Here is a 26,631-nt window from a genome sequence, read left to right as displayed (position 1 = left end):
TATCTCTTTCCTCACATTTTACTAAAAACAAGTAAGAGAAAAACAAGTCTTCAACACTTTGCTTAGAAATTTCTTCACCCAAATATCCAGTTTCATCACTTGAAACTTCTGTATTCTACAGAACACTAGAACATGACAACAGTTCAACCAAGTTCTTTGTCACTTTTTAGCAAGGATCACCTCTCTTCCAGTTTTTTGTTCCTCATTTCTGTCTGAGATCTTTTTTTTTTTAATTTTAATTTTTTATTTATTTTTGGCTGTGTTGGGTCTTTGATGCAGCAAGTGGGTGCTACTCTTCGTTGCGGTGCGCAGGCTTCTCACTGCGGTGGCTTCTCTTGTTGCGGAGTACCAGCTCTAGGTGCGCAGGCTTCAGTAATTGTGGCACACAGGCTCAGTAGTTGTGGCTCACGGGCTCTAGAGCACAGGCTCAGTAGTTGTGGTGCAAGAGCTTAGTTGCTCTGGGGTGTGTGGGATCTCCCCAGACCAGGGCTCAAACCTGCGTCCCCTGCGTTGGCAGACGGATTCTTAACCACTGCGCCACCAGGAAAGTCCCTAAGATCTTTTTACCCAACCGAACTTGGGTTCACTTGCCCACCATGCAGTAAAGCCAATCTACTGACACCGGGCTGTGGTGAAAGAAAGTATGGCCTTTATTTGTAGGTCACCAAGCAAGGAGAGTGGGCAGCTAATGATCAAAAAACCTCAACTCCCCCGTGGCTTTCAGGCAGGGGTTTTAAAAGGCAGCATTAGGGATGAGGGTCACAGAGTACATGATCAGCTAGTGGACATTTTTCTGATTGGTTGGTGGTAATGTTCAGGAATCTTAATCATCAACTTTCTGGTTCCAACCAGTTTAGGGTCTATGTGCTTGTGGTCATGCTTGTGGTCAGCTTGTAGTTACCATCCTCCACTGGGTTGGGGGTCTTAGTTTCGGGAGAACAACTCAGAGATACACGTCAGACTGTTATCTGTATCCCTTCAGTGACTTAGTCCTGTGACTCCATTGTTCAAGCTATTATTACTTCTCTTGCTTGACTGCTTTCCTTTGTTTCTGCATTTTCCACTTCTCTAATCATTAACTGCTTGAGTCTGCTCTTTGGCCAAACAAGCGGGGGACACAGAGAGGCTAGTACCCAGGAAGGCTCTGCAGGGTCCCACTTGGTTTCAGTACCCCCTTTTCTTTGATATTCCTCAATCCTGAGGGGAAAGGGGTGGGACAAGAAAGGGAATAAAGTTTTGGATAGAGAGGTTAATCATAAACTCTGCAGGGGAACTTGGTTTTAGGGGGACTTGGTTTCAGTCTCACCAGAATGGCCTTAAGCATTCATATTCCTAACCTACATTCTGTTCATGATGTATTCTTTAAGATGACAAAGACTCTCTCCATAGCCCTCCTCTTTCTAAACTCTCCCCAGAACTGCCTTTGATGTCCATATTTTTGCCAACAGTTCCTTAACAGCAGTCTAAGCCTTTTCTATCAAGTACCTCAAAACTCCCCCAGCCTCTACCCATTACCCAGTTCGAAAGCTGCTTCCACATTTTTAGGCATTTGTTATAGCAGCAGCTCACTTCTCAATACCAAATTCTGTATTAATCAGCTTGGGCTACCATAACAAATATCACAGACTGGGTGGCTTAAACAACAGAAATTTATTTTCTCACAGTTCTGGAGGCTGGAAAGTCTAAGATCAGGGTTCTGGCAGGATTTGCTTTCTGATGGGGACTCTCTTGGCTTGCAGATGGCTGCCTTCTCTCTGACTCCTCACATGGCCTTCTGTGTGTATATGGGGAGCTGGGGGAGAGGTGGTGAGTGCAAGCTCTCTGGTGTTTCTTCTTAGGTGGACACTAATCCAATGGCCCCACCCTTATAATCTCATTTAACAGTAGTTACTTCTTAACTCCAAATGCAGCCACACTGGGGGTCAGGGCTTCAGCATATTTTGTTAGTGACATTTTGTTAGTGACGTTCATTTAGTCCATAACAGAAATGTAAATACAGTTGACCTTTGAATAACTTAGGAGTCCTGGGTGCTGACCCATAGTTGAAAATCTGTGTATGACTTACAATTGGCCTTCTGTATACAAGATTCCTCCATATCTGTGGTTCCGCATCTGAGGATTCAACCAACCTCGGATGGCATAGTCCTCTGGAAAAAAATCGGCGTATAAGTGTACCTGAATAGTTTAAACCCACGCTGTTCAAAGGTCAGCTGTACAATGTGAAATATTCAAGTTTTTCTATAGACTTGGTCTTCATCAAGTCTGAGTATAACTTAGAACCAAGCACACATCTAGAAATCACCATAGATCCTTTTTTCTTTCTTGTTTTTTTCACAGCTAATTATTCATTGAACTCTGTTCAGTCAACTCTCATATCTCTTGAATCTGTCTTACCTTACCTCCCTTTTATAGTTTAAGTCCTTAACTCTTGTCTGAACTAACACAGTAGCCTCTCAACTGCTCTTTATGCTGCTTATCTGGTCTTTTCCCAGTCTTTTAAACACATTAATATGAGTGTGAACATAAATCTGATTGTAATTTCTTTGTTTAAAACTCAGGAATAGCTTAGAGTGTCGTTCCATGCAGTTGCATCTGATTATCTCTATCTATCTAGGATTAAGTTTGGATGAATATTAAACAGAAAATATGTGAGATATAGTTCTTTATTTTTCTCATACATAAATCTGGAGATAGAATATCCAGAGGTTTTATGGCAGTTCTGTGGTCGTTAAGCTTTTTCTGTCTCTTTGACTTCACCATCTTTAGTGTATGGTTTTTAACTTCAAGTTCACTTATAGTGTAAAATGGCTTCTGGAGAGGCAGCCATCCCATCTTGAGATCCAGGTGGGAAGAAGAGATAATAGCAAAAGGACATAGCTAGCTATCTGGAGCTTTTAAGGTGTCTTCTTGGAGCAATTTCTATTACATTTCATTGGCTATTTCTAGTTCCATAGCAAGGGAAGCTGGAAAGTATAGTCTTTTACCTGGGAACATTATCACCTCGAAAAAAGGATTCTGTTTATCTGCCAGTTATCATTCCAACCTCATTTCCTGAGGCTCTGTTTCTTGTACCCTGTACTTCATTTATATCAGACTACCTGCAATCCCCTGATTATCCTTGCTACTTTATTCTTTTATATATGTTTTCCTTACATGGATTACACTTCTGCCCTTTTTGGCCAGGTGAACTCCTATCCTGCAAGGGTCAACATCTCTTGGAAGCCTTTCTTAATTACCAGCTGGGACAATTAATCACTCGCTATTTGGGGACTCCATTTTAATACCTCCTCTTTAACATTTCCTATCTGGCATTGCAGTTATTTTGGTTGTGCCTTTTTTCCCTACTGAATTTTGAAGTATTAGAATGCAGGGACTATGTCTTATTCATTTTGACTGTGCCTGACACATAGTAGACATTTAATAAGTGATTGTTGAAAAAAATCATCTAAAAGTACAATTTAATAACAGCTAGGTGGAATGTTATTCTTGTAGGCCACATGCAATTAGGAACTGCCTCTAAGAACTACAGATAATGAATATATAGGGTATGTGGACTATAACATTAAAATGATGGAATTAGAGAAAGTTCTGAAATCCCTGGTTGAATGATTTGAACATATTTATTGCTTAAAACAAGGTGAAACATAATTAGTGTTGATAGCTCTGCTTTGTAAATGAATTTTTGTAAATGAATTTTTTTTTGGCAGATTATGCTTCCCCCTCCTCTTTTTTTTTTTTTTTTTTCTTTTTTTGCGGTATGTGGGCCTCTCACTGTTGTGGCCTCCCCCGTTGCGGAGCACAGGCTCCGGATGCGCAGGCCCAGCGGCCATGGCTCACGGGCCCAGCCGCTCCGCGGCATATGGGATCCTCCCAGACCGGGGCACGAACCCGTATCCCCTGCATCGGCAGGCGGACTCTTAACCACTGCGCCACCAGGGAGGCCCCCCCCCTCCTCTTTTAAAACAGTTATAACAAACTAACAGTTAAAACAAACTAGGTCTGTTTCATCTTTGATTTTCTTTCCCAAGGACATTGTGTCCATTGCCTTGCTAAGTTGTACTTCATTATACAAGTCAAGTTGACTATGAGAAAAGAGAAAATATTCATTTAAACTTTCAGGAAGGAAGGCTGTCAATGGTCTTAGAACCTCAGATCAGGAAGTAAAGCTAACCTAATTTTTTTTATCCTTTTGACTTGGAATATATTTTCCCTCCCTCCCTTCCTTCCTTCCCCCCGCCACCCTTCTTTCTGCAGATTTTAGATACCGAAGTTCTTTGTGAAGAAATAGATCACAGTCTTCTCTCCCCGCCTCCCCTTTTTTTCTCTAAGGCTAGGTTACTCCTAATTTCTGAAATGCTGCCCTTAGATGTAGTACAGATGGGATTTTGATCGCTCCCAATGGGGTTGAGAGTTTAAATCTTCAGTTTAACTCTCTTCGGCTAGAGGTAATGGTTTAGTATTCCTGAAGGAGAGTTGTATGGTTGACTATTTTAGGGCCAACTTCTTTAGCAACACTTTTGATGGAAGTACCATTTTCTTTAGTACTTAATGTATCTAACTTGTGTTACAGAGATTTGTAAATATTTAGAAGAGTAGTATAAGATGTGAAATTCTTCAGATGCCTATGGAGAAAAGAAAACCCAGTACAGATGTAATACTTAGTATTCATGTTTATGGCAGATTATATTTTCAAAAGATAGCTATGACAAATATCTCCCATCCCACAAGCTGGTTACAATGTGACTTTGACACATTAGAATCTGTGGTTGCTCCTCTTGAACCTGGGCAGGTTTATGACTGCAGCAGAAGTGACAGTCTTGTTATTTCAGCTTTTAAAATTTGGGATACCAGGGCTTCCCTCGTGGCGCAGTGGTTGAGAGTCCGCCTGCCGATGCAGGGGACACGGGTTCGTGCCCCGGTCCGGGAAGATCCCACATGCTGCGGAGCGGCTGGGCGTGTGAGCCATGGCCGCTGAGCTTGCGCTTCCGGAGCCTGTGCTCCGCAACGGGAGAGGCCACAACAGTGAGAGGCCCGCATACCGCAAAAAAAAAAAAAAAAAAAAAAAAAAAATTTGGGATACCAGTGGAATGTATGTTGATTTCCTGTGCCTCTTTGTCTAATATTTTCTCTCTAATCTTTCTGTTTTCACTTTGTTAACTTTCTTGTTCTATTTGCCTTCTTTTTCCTCAATCTTGTTCTCTTTCTGTTCCCTGCATCATTTCTTTCTTTGGCCAGGGAGCGAATGATGGGCATTTTGGTAGACATCTTTCCATAATACTGGAGACCTTAAACCGAGGCCGAGTGGCCCTTCCTCCTTCTTCTCTGTTATCAGAAAATGAGATAAAATGAGGAGGGATGGATTTTTAGGAGGGCGGATGTATGTCTCTCTGGCTTTCTTTTTCAAATTGTAAACTTTTTCAGTGTGGAATATGTTGTGTCTCTATGAACACTGAGCACTTAATAGAAGTCTTAGGTTTAGTTTTTCATTAGCTTCTAGATTTGCATTCCTAACTTAAAAAATTTACACCTTATTATATACTTCTTTCACACTCTTACCAGAATAACTCCTGAAAAAGTAAAAACTCATTAGCATATTTATCACCCTAGATATTCCTTCCACTTCTCTTCCCATACTTTTCTGTTTTGCAGTCCCCACACTTTACATTCCGGCCTCTCAAACTGTCCTCTAAACATTCCTAACATCTTCTGACTTCTGTGTCATTGCTCACTCCGTTCCTGATACTTGACATGTTCTCCTGTCTCCTTGTCTTGTACTCATTCTTAACTTTCTAGTATGGGAACTGACCCCCTTTTATGAAACTTTCCTAGATTCCTCCCTTGTAATCTTTTCTTCTGTACTTCAGTATCACTTGTTTATACTCTTTAGGCTATTTATTACAGTCTACTTTGTGTTATTGGTATGTTACTTATGTATTCATTTATTTAGCAAACATTTGAATCCCTGGGTCCTACTTCCGGAGACTTCAGTTTATTGGTTTGGGATGGAGCCTGAGCATCAGAATTCTTTAAATGCCCCTCAGTTGATTACAGGATTAACAACTAATAGAATAAAGATATAACACAGGGCTTCCCTGGTGGCGCAGTGGTTGGGAGTCCGCCTGCCGATGCAGAGGACACGGGTTCGTGCCCCGGTCCGGGAAGATCCCACATGCCGCGGAGCGGCTGGGCCTGTGAGCCATGGCCGCTGAGCCTGCGCGTCTGGAGCCTGTGCTCCACAACGGGAGAGGCCACAGCAGTGAGAGGCCCATGTACCGCAAAAAAAAAAAAAAAAAAAAGATATAACACAGTGCCCACCTGGCCTGTGGTAAACACTCAAATATTTGTTGACAGATTTTAAGCTTTTAAATCCAAGGACCATAGTTTATTTTTGTATCCCCCATAGCACCCAACACACTATTGCCTACTATTGTATACAGGTTTTCCCTATTATCCGAAAGTAGAGCATTCCTGTGAAACCTCTTGTAAGCTGAAATGGCATAAAGCAAAGAGGCAGTCACCTTAGGACACATCTTGCTAACAATGTACAAAATAAATTGAGATAAAACATAAATGCTCACAGACATAGTTCAGAGCTATGGCAGCTTGATGCTGAGATGCTAGTGTAGTTCCCAGGGAAGGAGCTTGGCAATGCCACTCTTGCTGCTTGGGGTGCGTGATGCCTCTATATTAGCTCTCTGCAAAGCACATACTAAAAGCTATTTTCGCCTTTTTTTGTAAAAGCAAAAATCCTCTTTAGATTTCTTTTGATTAGCGAAAACAGGTGCTAACATATGTTTCTCATAAAAGCGAAGAGGCATAAAGTGAACTTTTGAAAAGTGGGGGATACCTGTATATAATTAGGTGAAATACATAGTTCTTTTCAGTTTTCATGATATTTCATGTAGTTGCAGGGGCCATTCAGAATATGCTTGGATTACTATGTAACTAGAAGCTGCTAGACAGCCGTAAAATGTTTTTTCTGCTCTTTTTTTTTTTTTTGGCTGTACCTGCGGGGCAAGTGGGATCCTAGTTCCCCAACCAGGGATTGAACCTGCGCCCCCTGCATTGGAAGTGTGGAATCTTAACCACTGGATCTACAGGGAAGTCCCTGTTTTTTCTGCTCTTGTTTGTATTTTTAAAATAAATTTAAAAATACCCTCTAGAGAAGTCTTGGATTTACTGAACTCTAAACTAGTCTTGTGTTTGATCTATGGGTTAAATATAGAATATGAGCTCCATTCTTTAATCTGATACAACGTAGTCTTCATAAAATGTGACTTTAGTTCAAATATGATTAGGAGCTTTTATAGATAAATATAATAAATATAGCAAATGAATGTACCCATGCTTCGAGTAAATATAATATTTAGCCCAACCTATAGCCAGTGCATGCAGCAGAATTATCAGATTGAATCTTTGACCTATTCAGACCATATGGCTCCTGACTTGCTTCTTTTATGTGATGTTGATAGCAAAATTTGTTTTACAAAGGAAGGTTTTATTTTGTTCATAATTTTGGGGAATGTTAATAACCTTTTAATTAAAAGTGCTTATGAATACTCATACTTATGTGACTAACCTGGCTTTGAGTAAGACAGCACTCATGGTCAAATCTAATGCAGTTGGCCCTCTATATCCACAGGTTCCTCATCTGTGGATTCAACCAAGTGTGGATCGAAAATATTTGGGAGAAAAAAATCCAGAAAGTTCCAAAAAGCAAAGCTTCAATTTGCCACTCCTGCTACACACAGACAACTATTTATATAGCATTTACATTGTATTTACAACAATTTATTGATACCTAGTATTTACACTGTATTAGGTATTATAAGGAATATAGAGATGATTTAATGTATAGAGGAGGACTTTTGTAGGTTACATGCAAATACTACACCATTTTATATAAGGGACTTTTTTTTTTTTTCTTTTTTTTGTAGTACGTGGCCTCTCACTGTTGTGGCCTCTCCCGTTGCGGAGCACAGGCTCCGGATGCGCAGGCTCAGCGGCCATGGCTTACGGGCCCAGCCGCTCCACGGCATGTGGGATCTTCCCGGACCGGGACACGAACCCATAACCCATGTCCCCTGCATCGACAGGAGGACTCCCAACCACTGCGCCACCAGGGAAGCCCTGTGTAAGGGACTTTGATCGTCTGTGGATTTTGGTATGGGATGGGGGTGGGGTGGGTTTGCTGGTCCTGGAACCAATGCCCCGAAGGTACTAAGGGTTGACTTGGGTACGTTCTTTACAATTAATGACAATACTTTCTGTATGCTTGTCTGTCAAACCTACAGAAATTGCCTTCCTCTTCTTGATATTTCCCTTCCTCTTCTGCTTGCTCTCTTTTCCTTTCCTCCCCTTTGTTCCAGTGTTAGGTGGCAGCTGGATCTGCTTGGATGGTAACATTAGTCTATAGGTAAGGAGGAAAAAGGATAGGGGAAGAAAAATTTGTTGTTGTTTGTTGGACTTTTACCTCCTTTCTCCAGTCCTCATTTTCACAACTTTCCTCCAGAGTTAGGAGTAGAAAGTAAACAGGGGCTGCTCTCATTACTGCTAGAAATCTCCTCCTCCCCACAGACTGTCATTATTGGGCATCCATTATTTTTCTGTCTTTGTTTTATACATATATATATATGTAAGTGACCGTGTTGGATTCGAACATATATATATTTTGTTTGTGTCCTTAACCATTTGGCCAGAGGTTGCCAAACTTGGCAGCTGGTGGGCCATATTTAGACTGCATGTTGATTAATTTTTTTTTAATATTAGCTGCTAACACTTTTAATGTGGAGAGATTTCACAAAAAATTCATATTCCTGGTTTCCTCATTGCCACATTGCAGCATAGGCCTGGAACTTAGTAGCAGCTTCAAGCTGTAGGAGGAGTATGTGCTCTCTAGGGTTCCACAGACCCCACCTGGCCCACTTCATCATTTATATTATCCTCCGGCTCCCTGTAGGTATTTCCGTTTTTGAGGTTTGCATCATCAGTCTTTACTACCACCAGTAATTCCTTTTATGCTTGAACTTGTGTTCCAGAGCAGGGGAGCTACAGAATATTTTTATTCATACAGCTTTTCTTCCCAGTGTGAGGTCTGAGAATAGTCAAGTGTAAGGGAGATGCCTTATGTTTCTGGCCTTTTGAGTTGGAATTACACATATATTTTCATTTATTTGGACAATATTTATTGATAGTGATGGTAAAGGATCAGATGAAATGTGGTTCAGAAATAGCAGAGAGTATTAAAGAAACACAGGTGTCTTGTCAGTGCCCACGGCCCTGAATATGTAGTCCTTCAGCGAGACATAGACTGCCTGGAGTGAATTCAGTGTCCTCGCCTTAGCTCACCACAGTACACTGTTGCCTTTCACCCTGCTCCGAAAGCCAAGTGATGAGAAAGGGTGGGAAAGTCTTGGATGAGAAGGTGTCCAGGAAGCACAAATTCGTGGCTACAATTAACTCAAATCAGCCATGTTAGTCACAGTTATATCAGCTGATATAACCTGTAAATCTTACTTAGCTTGGAAGACTACCATTTTCTCTTAAAAACTGGTGATTAGGTTGTTTATGCTGATAAGTTGCTATATTAGGTTTATTATAGATCAAATAGGTCTTGAGAATGTCATGCTATAGATGATCAAATGTAAAAAGAATTCACAAGGAGATCTTTATAGAGAGTATATATGCAGATAATCACTAGATGCACCTAGCAATCTATTTTGCTCTAACTTGTGCTTAGTAATGTAGTTTTAGAGCACTCTTCCCCCTTTTTAGATGTTCTTCCTCTGTGCACAACTATGTCTTTTGTGTTTACTATATTGTCATTGTTTATTCATGAGTCAGTCTCTTGGCTGTGAGTTCCTTGAAAGCAGACTTGGAGGTCTTACTAGTTTTGTGTTCCTCATGGCCTAGCACAGTGTTTGGGCATATGATCAGTAAGGGCACAGTAGCCTTTAATTAATTAATGATTTGTTGCTTGATTGATTGCATTTCAGGAGCGTCTTACTGGAAGGATTCTATTTCTGTGGTGGGGACCATAATCTTTGTTTTATCTCTGTTTCAGTATTTGCCCTTTCTGTGTAATTGCTTTTACTTTTGTGCTATAATCATTACGTGATTATCAAGTACTTTCTTTTTCTTACCATATCTTGGTATTTGATGGTGAGTTGCTAATTCTCGCTAATGGAATATTTTGAAAACTGACATGTCTTGAAATCACCAAGGCTTTTTGTTGGATGAGATTTGTGTTAAATTCTCTTGAAAATCTGTTTTGATATGAGAAAAGAAAACTTTCTCCGTTGGTTCTTTGCCTTGGGTGTTCCCGTGTCTTTCATTCACACTTACTTCCTGTTTGAGGAAGGATTTTAGTTCTGTTTCTGTAGTTTTCAATAAGATTCTGGTTAGTTTCTTGACTTTTTTTTTTTTTTTTTTTGCGGTACGCAGGCCTCTCACTGCCGTGGCCTCTCCCGCTGCGGAGCACAGGCTCCAGACGCACAGGCCCAGCGTCCATGGCTCACGGGCCCAGCCGCTCAGCGGCATGTGGGATCCTCCCGGACCGGGGCACGAATCCGTGTCCACTGCATTGGCAGGCAGACTCCCAACCACTGCGCCACCAGGGAAGCCCAGTTTCTTGACTCTTAACGACGGTGTTATAGGTGGACTTGAAATGTTTCTACAGTTCCTTAGATTAAGAAAAACCTAAAGTAAAACCAGCCCTTGAGATTTTTTTTTGAAGGTGAAATACCTCTTTAAGCTATTCCCATTGTGGTCAAATATATTAGTTTACTGTCCAAATGTATTAGTTTACTGTCATGCTTTCCTTTTTTATTCTGGAGTCCTTCATTTCTAGTCTAGTCTTGTTCTCTAGGCTCATGCATCGCTGTCCTGCTGGGATATCATATCATAATCATCCTAGAAATTCCCTTTACCTCTCTCATGCTACAGTCAGTGTTTCCTGGATCCCTTGTCTTTCCTTTGTTTACCCCCTCATTTTGTTGTAGGACATTCTCCTGTAGCTTTCTGGAAAAGGTACAGGAGAGATTGTACTTTTTCCTTGTTATATTTTTATAGTACCCTATTCTTATTTGGCTGCAATTTTCTTTTTCTCCTTTTCTGAGAATATTTGGAGGTTTTCATATTTTTTTCTTCTTTCTTCATTATTTCTGTTCACCCCTCCCCTTTCCCCCATTTGTTTGTTTTGGTACCTTTCTTTTTGGAATCTTCCTCAATTTTTGGTGTTCCTTGTCAGTTCATTCATTTTTTCAGTCTACTCTATTGATATATAATTTACATACAATAAAATGCACAGATTTTAAGTATTCAGTTTAGTAAGTTTTGACAATCATATTCACTTTTGTAGCCACCACCCCAATCAAATATATAAGACATTTCCATCAACTCAGAAGGGTTCCCTCCTATCTCTTTGCAGTGTCTGTTCCCTACAATTCCAGCCACATACTCCCCACTTCACCACCTGTCAACCACTGTCTTTGACATCACAGCTAGTTTTGCCTCTTTAAGTCTTTTTTATAATGCAGTCGTATGGTATATGTTCTTTTGTTTCTGGCTTATTTTGCTCAGCATAGTTTTTGAGATCCACTTATGTTGGTGCATGAATCAGTGGCTTCTTCACTTTTATTGCAGAATACTATTCCATTGTATGGATATACCACATTTATTCATCTGTTCAAGGATCAAGGGGTTGTTGTTTCTAGTGTTTTTGCTATTGTTAATAAAGCTCCTTTGTATGTTTCTGTACAGTATTTCTTGGGTGAATAGCAAAGAGTGGAATTATTGGGTCATAACGTAAGTATATGCTTAACTTTATAATAACTGCCAAACTGCCTCTTTATTTTAAAGAGTGATGCATTAAAAGATTGACTGGAAGAGTTACATGTTTGAGTATATCGCTTGTTGATTTGTGGATTTTCCTTTTGGGAACCCAGCCATTTCTAAAGGGGGAATGGAGACATTCCCCTCACCCCATGTCAGTAACAGTAGGTCTTTGTTCTAGAATCATTTACTTTCTTCCGAGAAGAATCCTCATTGATTCTGCCAGGTGATATATATATGAGAATAGGGCAAGGGAGGACAACTGGGTGCAAATGCTCACTTAATCTTCACCTTTTTTCATACCTCATTGTCCTTCCTATAGCTCTCAGCTAAATCTGGTGTTTCCATGTATGGAGCCTTTCTGTGTCAGTGTCTCCAGAGAACGTATCTCTGGTTTTTGATATATGTCTACATCTAAAAGTGATGTGTGGGGGTGGGTAGATGGTAGATTGGTGCGTGACTGTGTTGTGCTGCAAGGGACCCTAGAGTCTAAGCACTTCTCATATAACTTTCAACCAATTTCTCTTCAATCCCACCTTTTACCCTCACCCTTTTTTTTTTTGTGGTAACTGGTACAATGAATTCGAGTCTTTTTTGGGTGCTCTAGACAGAGTAAGTTAGTTCACTTTCTTGTTCACATTTCTCAACTGCTGGTGCTTACGTTTCAATTTTATTTTATCTGCTCAGGTCAGTCACTCCTCCAGACACTAATGTTCCCCAGAAAAAATTGACTGCCTCTTAAATCCTCAGTTCTTTTTTCTCCTATTCTCTTTGTCCTTGTGAGTTTATGTCCTTTTTTATTCTTGCTGTAATTTTAGTGAAGTCTTTGGAGAGAGAGGAGATAGAAAAACCACACGTGTACAGTTTTCTATTTTTTCCAGAAATTGCTTTTTCTTTCTAAAACTAAAATAACTGCATTAATATTATGTTTTCCTACCCTAAAATTTTACTAGGCTTGATTCTCTTTTGTTTTCCGTCTTGCCTGAATCTTTTTTTTTTTTTTTGGTACGTGGGCCTCTCATTGTTGTGGCCTCTTCCATTGCAGAGCACAGGCTCCGGATGCGCAGGCTCAGTGGCCATGGCTCACGGGCCCAGCCGCTCCACGGCATGTGGGATCTTCCCAGACTGGGGCACGAACCCGTATCCCCTGCATCGGCAGGCGGACTCTCAACCACTGCGCCACCAGGGAAGCCCTTGCCTGAATCTTTATTTTTAAAGTTTTCAAAGTTTCAGTTGTACAATGAACACTTTTATGTATTCCTTATCTACAGATGAACTAATTGTTAGCTTGTTTATTTTGAATAAAAATACTATTTATTTTCAGTAAATATGGATCTCTGGCAGTATTTTAGTGTCTGATAGTTTCTTTTGTGCATATACAATAACTTATTCAATCTGTCTTCTGCTGATGGACATTGTTTGCTTTTACAAATGCTTTAAAAAACTTATATGTACATTTTCTCCTGTTATAAGGGAATAAATTCATTAGTCATCTGGTTGCTATTTTTTTAACATATTACCAAACAGTCCTTCAAATATCTGTAACCAACAGTGTATGAGATTATCATTTTATATCACAATGATTGATTTTTCTTGTCTCCTCCACTAGACTATGAGCATCCTAATTTGTTAGTAAAACCATTAATGAAAATTAGGCATATTGAAGAAATAGGTATTCTAGTAGCTGAAGTAATTTCTTCTTTTTTATTGTAATTTATAAGATGAGCTTTGTTCTGTTTCTCACTTTTGTATTCTAAAAAGGAAAAAAAATTAGTAACTTGGGGCTATTAATATTATGAATTCATTTTTTAATGAATTAAGCATCTAGTATTCATACTTTTCTCTAGCTACTTATTCAAGTATTAGTTCTTATTGTTTTATCATTGCCCTACAGGTTGTTGAACTCATGAACTTTCCCTCCCTACCACAGACTTTCATTGAATGATAATCTATGTGCCAGGGCACTCTTTAGTCTTTCTCTTGCTGGCCCTTTCTGCCTTACTTGAGACTGTAGACCAGCCCTTTTTCTTGTCCTTTGGAGACTACACTCTTGTTTTTCCTGTTCTAACTATTCCTTGTCGATCTTGTTTGAGTATATTTTCTTTCTCCACAGGTACTGTAAGCTTTGGTTTCTCCCAGTTTTGTCTCTGTCTCATTTGTGCTCTTCATTCATGGCTTTAGTTGCCACCTATAGGTTGATGACTCTCATCAATCCTCTCCTAAGCTTTACACTCATAATTGTAAAAACCCAATGGATCTCCCCAAGGTTCCTCATTTTCAGTATGTCCTTATCAGAATTTATCTTTTTTTTTCTTCCTCACTATTTAAAAAAAAATATTTAAAATTTATTTATTTGACTCTGCTGGGTGTTAGTTGCGGCACGCAGGATCTTTGTTGCCGCGTGCGGGATCTTCATTGAGGCATGCAGAATCTTTAGTTGTGGCATGCAAACCCTTAGTTGCGGCTTGTGGGCTCTAATCTAGTTCCCTGACTAGGGATTGAACCTGGACCCCCTGCATTGGGAGTGTGGAGTCTTAGCCACTGGACCACCAGGGAAGTCCCCACTTCCTCACTTACTCTTTTTCGTACATTCCCTTTCTACGTGCTAATACCATCCTTCAAGTTTCCCAGGATAGAATCCTGAGTGTTATTCTAGATTGCTTCTACTTTTAGTCAAGCTTCAGATTCTACTGACTTTTCCTTCTAAATATTTCCCAGATTTAGCTCCTCCTTTTCTTCTCTTAGTAGCAGTCTATCTTTTGCTTCCACATTTGTTCCATTCTCTGTAGAACTGGTAAACTATCTGAATTTTATCTGACTGTGTCCTGTTTCCTGTCTGCCTGGAGTTTTTATCTGAATTGTGTCTGACAGAATCCCTTCCTTATTATGACAGAACCAAATTTCTCTGAATTGGTCAATGACTGCTTTAGGTTTATCACTTACTACTCCCTGCCTTATTCATTTTGTTCTAGTAACATACAATTCTCCATACGATCTATACATCATGCTCTATGCATTATACTTTGAAACAAACTATTATGTCTGCTTGGCATGCCCTTGTCCATTTTGCCTGGGTAAAGTTTAAGTAATCATCCTCTCTGTCCAGAAGTCTTTGTCTTTCTTCTCTAGCATGGGATAAAGGTACTAATTCTGTGCCTCCATAGTGATGATTGTACTGACCACATAATACTAAAGAGTATTTATTTTTCTGTCCTTGTAGACAGAGATTGTTCTATTCAGTGGAAAAAAGGCTTCAATGCCTAAAATAAAGTAATGGCTCAGTAATTTTTTTTTTGAGAGTGGATGTCTAAAAATTATAGTTTATTAGAATCATCTATTTATAGGTTACTTTCTTTGTAGATGATGACACGGTCTAAACTAAACTTAGGGGGTGTCTTCTGCATGGATAGATACATGCCCAAAGAGTAGAAATAATATAATTTTTATCCCAGAGGCAATGAGTGCATTGCTGCTAAAAACATATTAATGCCAGCATCTAAGGCCATTTAGCTTACTTGCTAATTCGAAGTACTTGTTACCTCTTCCTTACCCCTGCCTAAAATTTGTATGTATAATTTAATGTTCTGTCATTTGAAAATAGTGGGTCAGGAATTTACATATTTATTTTCTAGATTAGATTTGAAAATATTAGAATTATGAAAAATATCTTTGGGTTTATTTGACTTATTTGGAAAGAGAAATAATATTTGCCAATTTTTATTAGGAATTGGGTTGAAAAAATGTAAAGATTTTGAGAGATGACTTTTCTCCTCTAGTTTCTTACGCATCTTCTCTTTCTGAATTTCAGTTACAGATGTAGAGCTGAAACGACTGAAAGATGCCTTCAAGAGGACCTGTGGACTCTCATATTACATGGGCCAGCACTGCTTCATCAGAGAAGTGCTTGGGGATGGAGTGCCTCCAAAAGTTGCTGAGGTAATCTTTATGTTGTAGGTTTTCCTTTGAGATAGTTACTACCAGCCTGAATTCTTGAGGGTTCTCCTGGTCTTGACAGATTTAATCTTCCCTACAGTTATTTTTCTTGCTGAGTAGGTTAACAGATCTTGTTTTAGATGTCAATATGGCTGTGTTCTTAGAGGCCAAATGGGAGTACTGCAGAGCTGCAACTCTGCTTCTGTGTACTTCTGAGCCTTAATAGCCACTGATTATTATCATGGGACCATTTATATGACTAGCTTCTTATTCTTATAAACTTCATCACTCTGAGATATAATTTTTATGTTGGGAGTATTTTTATAAATTTTGAATTTAAAACCTTTCCATATAGTAAAACCTAATTAAATTAGTTCTGTAAAATTAAATGTTGTACATGAAACACTAGCTTATTGGAATTTGTAAAGGCTTATTTAAATTCTACTAAAAATTTTTAGGTAGAGATAAAATGAGCTAAGTTGATATAAATATCCCCTTTCTAACATTAAGTTCACTATTTTATAGGTATATACACAGATATGTATTATGTCATTCGAAAGGTGAAATGAGAATAGAATTAATAAAACAGTGAAAATTATAATAAGAATTTTAAGCTTGGTGTATTTCATAAATCCTTGATTCACCATTCCTAATTAGTGACAGTTGATATTTCTAACCCGTGCTGTGTGCTTTTGAATCTTATGGTTTACATAATATAGAAATTACATTTATTGTTTTTTTGCATGTTTTAATCTTTTTTTTTTTGGTGGGGATATATGTTGCATTAATTCTGTTACATGTATTCTTGTGTTAAATTAAGTACTTTCTTGCTCTGTCATTATTTTGGATTTATGACAGGATTAGTTTTTTTCCTGATACTATTTATTGGGTTCTCTTTTTCTGTATGAATTCATTTTCCTATTTTCTTTTAATTTATTTGTCTTAAGTGCTAGTATAATATAAAAATTTAGAATTCAGAATTTTTCATTTTAGGATATAACTAGCAATTTAATGAGATAATGTAAGTTGCCCATTAGAGGAAGGGATTTAAACTGAATCCATAGTATTTAAAACAAGATGCTTCCAAATTCAAATGTATACTAACTTGAGCCTTTCTTTCCCTCAGCTTCTTCCTTAAAGTCAAAACTGTCAGTCTCTGTAAATTCATGGTGCTGGAAAACTTAGGTCAGAATATCTGATTTATCTCTTTGGATCATGTATAAAGATTTACTTGTGTACATCTACATACCTATAAACAGATGTCCATTGAGGTCCTTGTCCATTTTTTAATTGGGTTGTCTTTTTATGCTTGAGATGTAAGAGTTCTTTATATATTCTAGGTCCCAGTCCCTTATAAGATACATGATTTGCAAATATATTGTCCCATCACTCTCTTGATGGTGTTCTTTGAAACACAAAACTTTAAAATTTTGATGAAGTGCAGTTTACCTGTTTTTCCTTTTATGACTTGTGTTTCTGGTGTTGTGTCTAGGAAACCACTGCCTAACCCAAGGTCACAAAGATTTACTCTTCTGTTTCCCTCTAAGGATTTTAGCCCTTACCTTTAGGTCTCATCCATCTTGTGCTCATTTTTGTGTATGGTGTGATGAGTCCAACTTCATTCTTTTGGAAATAGTTCTTTAGTCATCCTGTTACCGAGTCCAAGCTCCTACTGCTCGCCACATGACAGGTCAGTAAATTGAGAGACGTTTTGTGGGGGCAAGGAATAACGACTTTATTCCGAAAGCCAGCAGACCAAGAAGATGGTGGACTAGTGTTCCAAAGAACCATCTTCCCTGAGTTAGAATTCAGGCTTCTTTTATAGTAAAAGGGGAGAGGGTGTGGCCTGGTTGTTGCAGACTTCTTGGTGCCTTTGTTCTTGCAGCTGTCCACGGAGGTCTGATCACAATGTTCCTAGACCTCCTGCAAGGCAAATGTTATTCTCTGTTCTGCAACTTTTTATCTCTATATGAATGAAAAAGTGTTATACCTTTAAAAAGTCAGAGCCTTGAGAATGGGCTATCTTGTATATTTTAGGCTATAGGCAACATTCTTTTACGAAAGATACAAAGCCTGCATGACTAAGCACAGGCAACAGAGCGCAAAGGTTAGAGCTAAAGGAATAGAATCAATATGGAGTCAGGTTTATTCTTCTCTGTTATAGTCCGAGCAACTGTTTGTTGAAAAGATTATTCTTTCCCATTGAATCGTCTTATCACTGTTGTTGAAAATCAACTGATCATAAGCATAAGGTTTTACTTCTGGATTCTCAATTCTATTCCATTGCTTTCTGTGTCTATCCTTGCATCAGTATTATATTGTCTTGATTACTCTAGGTTTATAGTAAGTGTTGAAATCAGAAAGTGTCATTTCCCCATCTTTCTAATTTTTCAAGTTGTTGTGTCTATTCTGGGTCCCTTGCATTTACATATGAATTTTTGTATCAGTTTTTCAATTTCTGCAAAAGAAGCAGCTGAGATTTTGACAGGGGTTGCATTGAATCAGTAGATTGATTTGGGGGAGTATTGCCATTTTAACAATATTTAAGTCTTCTGACTCACAAAATTAGAATGCCGTTCCATTGATTTAGATTTTTAATTTCTTTCAGCAATGTTTTATAGTTTTCAATGTACAAGTCAAATGTCCATCAATAGAACAAAATGTGGTATATCTAATCTATAGAATGGAATATTGTTAATAAAAAAGGAATGAAGTCTTCTGATACGTGCATGGATGAACCTTCAAAACATTCTAAGTCAAAGAAGCCAAATACAAAACACCATGTATTTTTTTATTCTATTTGTATGAAATGGCCAGAATAGCCAAATCTGTGGAGACAGGAAATAGATTAGTGGCACTTTGTTAAAATTTTAGCTGATTTTTTTCTTACTCGCTTGCATGGTAGCTGCCTCTTCCTGCTGTTGTTTTGGAGGAATCTATCTTTCTTGAAATGTCAGATACAGGTTGCCCTGTTAACTCAGTTCTCCGATATGCTCAAGAAATGTAATATGATAGTTAAATGACTTTTTCTTGTTTTTAGGTTAGGAGTGACACTCAGGCTTTCTACATCTAAGGTGGAAGTGGAACTCCTTGGAGCGTCATTTTTATGTGAATATTTCGTAAATTTCATTTCACCCAAAATTATTTCAAGAGTCTCTGTCCTTTGGACTATCTTTTAAGAATCATCACTGGCTAGAATAATTAAAGTATTGAATAATTGTTTTATAAGAATGATCTTAATTTTAAATTGTAAAATCCATAATGATAGTTTCAAATTTCAGTTTCATTGTAGTTAACACTTTTTTGTGTGTAAACTCTAGCACAGTATTAAGCACAAATAGAAATTTTATAAATGCTTTTAGTGATGATGGTGAACTTCATTTATCCTATTATTTACAGACCTAGGTTTATTTTAAGTGAGGAGGAGTACTATTAGCATGTGAATATTGATTAGTACATATAACACTGTGTAAGTTTTAAAGTACTATAAGGAACTAAGTACTTCTGTCTTTAATCTCTCGTATTTTCTCATGAAAAGATGTCTTTATAGTGTCTCATACAATAATCTCAAAGGATGAGTGAACCCCATCAAGCTCAGTTCTGGAACAGTTCCAGCATTTATATAAAATGAGCTTGTAACTTATTTCAGGCATCTCTCCAAGACAGGCAGGTTAGTAGATAGACTTCAACTTTTGTGTGTATTTGGGAAAGGGAGAGAATTTATGAGTATGTTTCATCTTGCAGAGTACAAAGTTATTTGCTAAAGAGGGAATAGTACATTTTAAGTAAAATGGAAGTATAGATCTGGGCAGATAGTTTTGAAGTTTGAATTTAGATGTAGTGGGTAGGCAGACTCATAGAATGGAGGATCTGTATTCTGTAGTTGCAGCAAAATCTTGTTAAATGATGGGATTTCTAAACAAAGTGATTAGTTGCAAAGCTAAGGAAGTAATCATTAGACTGTATGTGGCTCTTCTGCGATCTTTCTTAAAATCCTTCTAAGAGTTTCCTATGATAAATTCCAAGACAGGCTATTTTGGATAAGGGAAAATAACTCAAAGCAGTTTAAAATTTTTAGAATCAAAGCATTGATTTCATTTGACTCATTATTTTCTAGGATAGATTAGTGTAGTTAATATTTTGATGTAATTCTGATCTTGCTTATAATAATAACTGTGTTATTTGAACAAAATATTAAATGAATGGAATTTGAGGGAATTAAGAAAACAAGGTCAAAACAAAGTGAATGGAAAACTGTGTTCTACTTGAAATTGGACTTTTCTGAACCAAGGCCACTAACTCTTAATTATTCAGTGTTTTTTCTTTAGTGTGTCACCCATCTCCCAACCCCTATTCCCCCAAAGAAATCTAATGACAAAACATTTCCATGTAGTATTGATTTGTAATCATTTCCTCTTGTTTTCACGTTCACTTAAAACTGTTTTTCACCATTTACAAAATATGCGGTGCAAGTGAATTGATAGTTGCTACTCCTTAACTATTTCTTTTAACTGGAAACTCTTAAATCTCTATCCCAGTATTGATTTCAATACTGTCTAGGATAAAAATTCCACTCCACCTTCCTCCATAAAGCTGTCTCTGACAATTTTAGCCCACACTGTTTTTCTCCCATCCTTAAACTCTTAACAGGCATTAAAGCCTCCCTCTGTACTATGTAGTACAATGTTTTTATTGGATAATGACTAATTGTTCATTTAAATCTTGTCTCAACTAAGTTATGATTCTTGACGGGCAGACTTTATGACTTTTAAAAAATTGGCCCCAGAGTGTTGTGCATATAATATAAACTCAGTGAGTATTTTGATTTTTTTGTTTTGTTTTGTTTTTTTTGTAAGTAATTGTATATTCTGCAAAACCCTATTGTAAGAATGACCAGGACAATGACCAGGAAACCATACTCCTAAAGTCAATTAGCTTTGCTAGCTTTGCAGTCCTTGAACATTTAACCTTTTCCAAATTAGAGGAAAATGCACCTTTTAAGCAAAAGCAATCATAGAGCCTGGAGTGTTTTTAGACATAGTGGTCAACATGTGAAAACAAGCAGCTGATTAGTAGGATATTTTTCCATTAGTGTTGGTAAATTTATGCTGAGGTATTCATAATGCATTTAGGTGCCCCTTGGGACTAGGGACATGCATTTATTGAGTTGGCCAAAAAGTTTGTTCCAGTTTTTCAGTAAGATGTTATGGAAAAACCCGAACGAACTTTTTGGCCAACCCAATACTAGACAGTCTAGGTTTAGGGGGACTATCTGAGCATAGAATAATAATTTGTGATTGTTTTTTCGTTTCGATGTTAGTTGATCAGTATTATTGATTACATCCCTTTATGTTGGATTTACTAGCATCATGGATAACAACTTTCTTGACAACTCTAGCCATTGTCAGCTCTTGATGCTGTTGATCATTACTAAAATAATACGTTTATATCAACCAGAGAAAAGCAGCTAATGTTTTCATGTTACATTAAATCCTAGTCTTGACATTATGGCTAACAGTAGAACACTAAGCAGGATACTGGTTTAAAATCTTTCTCTGGAACTAGAATCTGTAAAATAACCACTAGTCTTTATCTTAACTGCATCACTTTCGTTCAGTGTAATATTCATGCTAGTTCTTAAATTACATTGTTGTTGGTTTTTTTTTTTTTTTTGTATTTCTCTTTGTAAGACCAGACAAAAAAGATTCCAAGGGCTCTCTTAGATGAAGATAACAGAATATATCACTCCTTTCTTGTAAAATTACGTATGGACTTTAAAAATATATATACATTATTGTCTTGATGGTTCTTAACTGCCAAGTTTTATCCTAGAGCAATATTTAAACAGTTTCATAAGCTATTGAAAAACAAAGTTTATAGTAGAAGAGCTGACATGTTATTAAGCATAATGGGACTAGGGAATTCCTTGTATAAAACATTACATCAAATACATTACATAAATTATAAGTGTTCTAAGTGGTATGCCAGATGTCAAAGAAGTTACTTATATTGGTACTAAAAAATACTCTTATAGAAAATAACTTATGCATAATCACTTATTTTGAATCCTTGGTGTATTAAGTGAGCCACTGACGTGACTAGTGTAGTAGATAAAAATAATTAACATCCTTTTCAAGTCAGTCTTGATAAGACACTTCTATCCAATATCATATTCCTTAATTGGTATTATGAGGTAAAATAAAGTTGATTTAATTTATAATCGAGAGTGTTAAAAACCTCTGCCTAAATTTAGCTGATAAAATTCAGCTGAGTTTGACTACAGAAGTTGGAAATTTTATATAAAAAGAATTCTAAATGGTGGGAAAAGCAACTAACATCTTCTAAACTTGGGTGAATGTAAAAGGAAGGCATATTCATTCTTATCCTTTTCTCCCTTTCTGCATGCCCATGGAATAAATATAGCTGTATTTTATTGAGCACCTACCTAATAAATTTCTTTTCTTTTTAAAATTTATTTATTTTTGGCTGTGTTGGGTCTTTGTTGCTGTGTGTGGGCTTTCTCTAGTTGTGGAGAGTGGGGGCTACTCTTCCTTGCAGTGCATAGACTTCTTATTGCGGTGGCTTCTCTTGTTGCGGAGCACAGGCTCTAGGCACGCGGGCTTCAGTAGTTGTGGTGCGTGGGCTCAGTAGTTGTGGCTCGGGGGCTCTAGAGTGCAGGCTCAGTAGTTGTGGTGCACGGGCTTTGTTGCTCAGCGGCATTTAGGATCTTACTGGACCAGGAATCGAACCCGTGACTCCTGCATTGGCAGGCGGATTCTTAACCACTGTGCCACCAGGGAAGTCCCTAATAAATTTCTGTTTGTAGTAGAAATGGAATGATTTTTATGTTTGCCTTGCATATGGTAGTTATTATCTTTTAAGACTATCATCTTTGAGTAATATGAATTATTATATTCAATACTTAGATTAAAATATAGGGAGAAGAGTTGTAAAATACAGTTGAACTTCCTGTATTTCCATAATTTTGTCATTAAGTGATAAATATGAGAATCCTTCCTTAATGTACTTCTAAATGTAATTTCTGTTTTTAAAAATAATTTTATTTATTTATTTTTGGCTACGTTGGGTCTTTGTTGCTGCACACGGGCTTCCTCTAGTTGTGGTGAGTGGGGGTTACTCTTCGTTGCAGTGCACAGGCTTCTCATTGTAGTGGCTTCTCTTGTTGCAGAGCAAGGGCTCTAGGTGTGTGGGCTTCAGTAGTTGTGGCATGCAGGCTCTAGGGCGTGCAGGCTTCAGTAGTTGTGGCACACGGGCTTAGTTGCCCCGCGCCATGTGGGATCTTCCCAGACCAGGGATCAAACCAATGTCCCCTGCGTTGGCAGGCGGATTCTTAACCACTGTGCCACCAGGGAAGTCCCTAAATGTAATTTCTTGATGCTTTATTTTTTATGAGTAGCTGATTGAAAATATGAAGAGGAAAGAATTTATGTTCAGAGTCATTTATTTATTTGTTCTTTTAAAATTTATTTATTTTATTTATTTATTTTTGGCTACGTTGGATCTTGATTGTGGTGTGTGGGCTTTCTCTAGTTACGGCACACAGGCTTCTCATTGTGGTGGCTTCTCTTGTTGCAGAGCACAGGCTCTAGGCACGTGGGGTTCAGTAATTGTGGCACACTGTCTCAGTAGTTGTGGCACACGGGCTTAGTTGCTCCGCGGCATGTGGGGTCTTCCTGGACCAGGGCTCGAACCCCTGTCTCCTGCGTTGGCAGGCGGATTCTTAACCACTGCGCTGCCAAGGAAGTCTCCAGGGTCATTTATACTTACAGCTTTAGGGTACACTTTTTCCTGCCTAGTTCTCTATTAAGTTATAAGAACATCCTGAAGCACCTTTCTGAGAATCTGAGGTGTTGTCCCAAAAATGCTATTATAAAAAATGATGGACTTAAAGAAATTATTAGCTGTGTAATGGTTAACATTTCATACTATATACATCATTGTCGTTTTGAATGCAAATACATACAGTAGGTAAACAATATAACCACATATATTGTAGTTTCAAATATATGTAACACTTTATAGTCATCAAAAATTGTGATTTTAGGATTAATTTTGTAATTAAGGAACATTGCAGTCAACTGTGGGATTTTCGAGAGTGTATTCTCAGGAAACAAATGGCATGAAGAAACAGCAATATATTCTATGTTCACACAAACTAATACAGGATAGCAAATCATTTATTGAAAAATGTTAATATATTATGGCTAAAAAGGAAGTCCTTAATATAGTCTATCCTTTTTTCTTTATTTTACAGTGTTGTTCTTTAGTAAGCATCTCGTTTATTCCCATTATTTAAAATAAATATTTGTTGTGAAATGTCTCTGATTTTTTGTGAATGCATAAAAGTTTTTTGAAATGAACTCAAAATAATAGTATATAATAAATGATTTGTAATACATACAGTAATACATATCATTGTATTTTCTCCTATATTAGTTAACTTTTCTCAGCAACATACATTTAATAACTAGTCCACGGGAATGGGAGTATATTTTAACGAAGTCTTGTCCTGTATTTTTAGCTGCTAAAGCTAGATTATTGAAGTCTTTAATTTATTCTTATTTTTCCTGAGAGTTTGATACTAATACAATATATTTCTTCACTGGGCAGTCTTTCTTTGACCTTCTTCCTTTTAAAATAGAAGCATATTACAAAAGGTTCATTCTGCTTATTATAAATATAGTAAGATGTTTTTCATGAGGATTTTCTTTTTACTACTTTGTAAAATTATATTCAGTGACTTAAAAGTAAAAAGGAAGACCTGTTGGTACACACACAACATAAGTAGATCTCCCAATCACTATGCTAAATGAAAGAATCCAGTTAAAAATAGAGCACATGCTTATGATTCCATTCATATAAAATTCTAGAAAATGCAAAATCTATCATGAAACGAAGCTTACCTAGAGCCTGGTACTGGTGTTGGTGCAGGAGGAAGGAGAGGGAGGGATAAATTACACAGGGACATGAAACTTGAGGTGATAGAAATGTTTGTTACTTGTTTTTTTTTGGCTGTGCTGGGTCTTCGTTTCTGCGTGCGGGCTTTCTCTAATTGCGGTGAGTGGGGGCTACTCTTTGTTGCGGTGAGTGTGCTTCTCATTGCAGTGGCTTCTCTTGTTGTGGAGTGCAGGCTCTAGGCGCGCAGGCTTCAGTGGTTGCAGCATGTGGGCTCAGTAGTTGCAGCACGTGGGCCCCAGAGCACGTGGGCTTCAGTGGTTGCGGTGCGTGGGTTTAGTAATTGCCGCATGTGGGCTCTAGCGCGTGTGGGCTTCAGTAGTTGTGGTGTGTAGGCTCAATAGTTGCAGCATGCGGGCTGTAGAGCATGCGGGCTTCAGTAGATGCAGCGTGCAGGCTCAGTATTTGTGGTGCGCAGGCTTAGTTGCCCCGCGGCATGTGGGATCGAACTCGTGTCCCCCTGCATTGGCAGGCAGATTCTTAACCACTGGACCACCAGGGAAGTCCTGTTACTTGTTTTCTTGATTGTGATTATGGTTTCAGTGGTATGACATGATGTGTGACAAAACGAATCAATTGTACACTTTAAATATATGCAGTTTATTGTACTTCAGTTATTCCTCTAAAATTTGGTAGAACATTTAATTAGATGTACTTATTGAGCTTTTCAGGAAGAATACTTGTTCTACTTGGAAAAGTGAGCTGGAAATATAAAAATTGACTATTGACAGACATATGATTTCCTTTTCGTTCTTCACTAAGATATTTGGATTTTAGTTCTAACTTTATTATTTACGTCATGATCTTTTCCTAGTCACTTAAGTTCTGAGGCAAAAGAACCTCCAAACCTTCCATCAGAATTATTGTAGGAATTTAGGTATATGACCAGCCTGACTATAATTAGAAGAGTTTGAAGTGCAGTTAAATTGTTTTATTTATTTATTTATTTATTTATTTGGTTGCATTGCGTCTTAGTTTCACCTGGTGGGCTCCTTAGCTGTGACTCACTGGCTCCTTTAGTTGTGGCACACGGGCTTCTTAGTTGTGGTACGTGGGCTCCTTAATTGTGGCTTGCCAGCTCCTTAGCTGTGGCATGCGAACTCTTAGTTGTGGCATGCACGTGGGATCTAGTTCCCTGATCAGGGATCGAACCCGGGCCCCCTGCATTGGGAGCACCGAGTCTTAGCCACTGTGCCACCAGGGAAGTCCCACAAAGTGCAGTTAAATTGTAATGTTCTACTGTTGACTTTGAGATCTGCCTGGATTGGAGGAGAGAACGATATTGGTAGGTTAGTCTGGGAAAGTTGGGGCAGTGAAAGGAAGGAATTCCCAGTGATAAATTTGGAACTCTGCCTTTTTCTCCTGATTTAAGTTATGGATTAAATTAAGCTTTTAGAAAATAAAAGTGAAAGCAAGGCAATTCTAGAATGAGATCATTAATCATAGAAGATCCAGGATAATTAGCTTCCAAGAAAAGTATGGATAATAAAGTAGGATAAGAACAGACAAGGGGAGTCAGTTGTGAGGACAAGGATCCAATCTTAGGATCATGGATTAAGATGTGGAACAGCAAAGAAAAAAACTAGCCAGGAAATTTCACTAGGCAGAATTCAGGGATACTAACTCCAAGGAGAATAATTTTGACTTGAAACTTAGTAGTTGAACCTGCAGCATTAACAGGTTTCTTTCTTCAAGCATCAGTGGGTTTAAGGAAAATTCAGTTTCTTCCTTGGGATGGGAATAGATCAGCTGTAAGGGACAAATATTTGCTTTAAAGGAAGCTACTGAGTAGAAGGGGAGTTACAACCCAGAACTTCAAAGACATTACTTAATGATGTTAAATAAACCAAGGCCAAGCTAATTGAGAGAGTATACTAAAAATTTACCTCA

At 38.0% G+C, this 26,631-nt stretch overlaps 1 protein-coding gene across 2 annotated transcripts in view; it reads left to right on the top strand.

Moving 5' to 3' along the window:
- Positions 1-26,631, top strand: part of USP32 (ubiquitin specific peptidase 32) — a 212,016-nt gene that overhangs the window by 50,592 nt on the left and 134,793 nt on the right. For both annotated transcript variants that reach the window (XM_060081803.1, XM_060081802.1), the window contains exon 2: positions 15,641-15,768. In XM_060081803.1, the coding sequence (XP_059937786.1) occupies positions 15,641-15,768 (128 nt within the window). The remainder of the gene's footprint in view (positions 1-15,640; positions 15,769-26,631) is intronic.

The sequence above is a fragment of the Mesoplodon densirostris genome, chromosome 18 (genome assembly GCF_025265405.1).
Source record: "Mesoplodon densirostris isolate mMesDen1 chromosome 18, mMesDen1 primary haplotype, whole genome shotgun sequence".
Lineage (NCBI taxonomy): Eukaryota > Metazoa > Chordata > Mammalia > Artiodactyla > Ziphiidae > Mesoplodon > Mesoplodon densirostris.
This window is presented reverse-complemented; position numbering and strand designations above follow the sequence as displayed.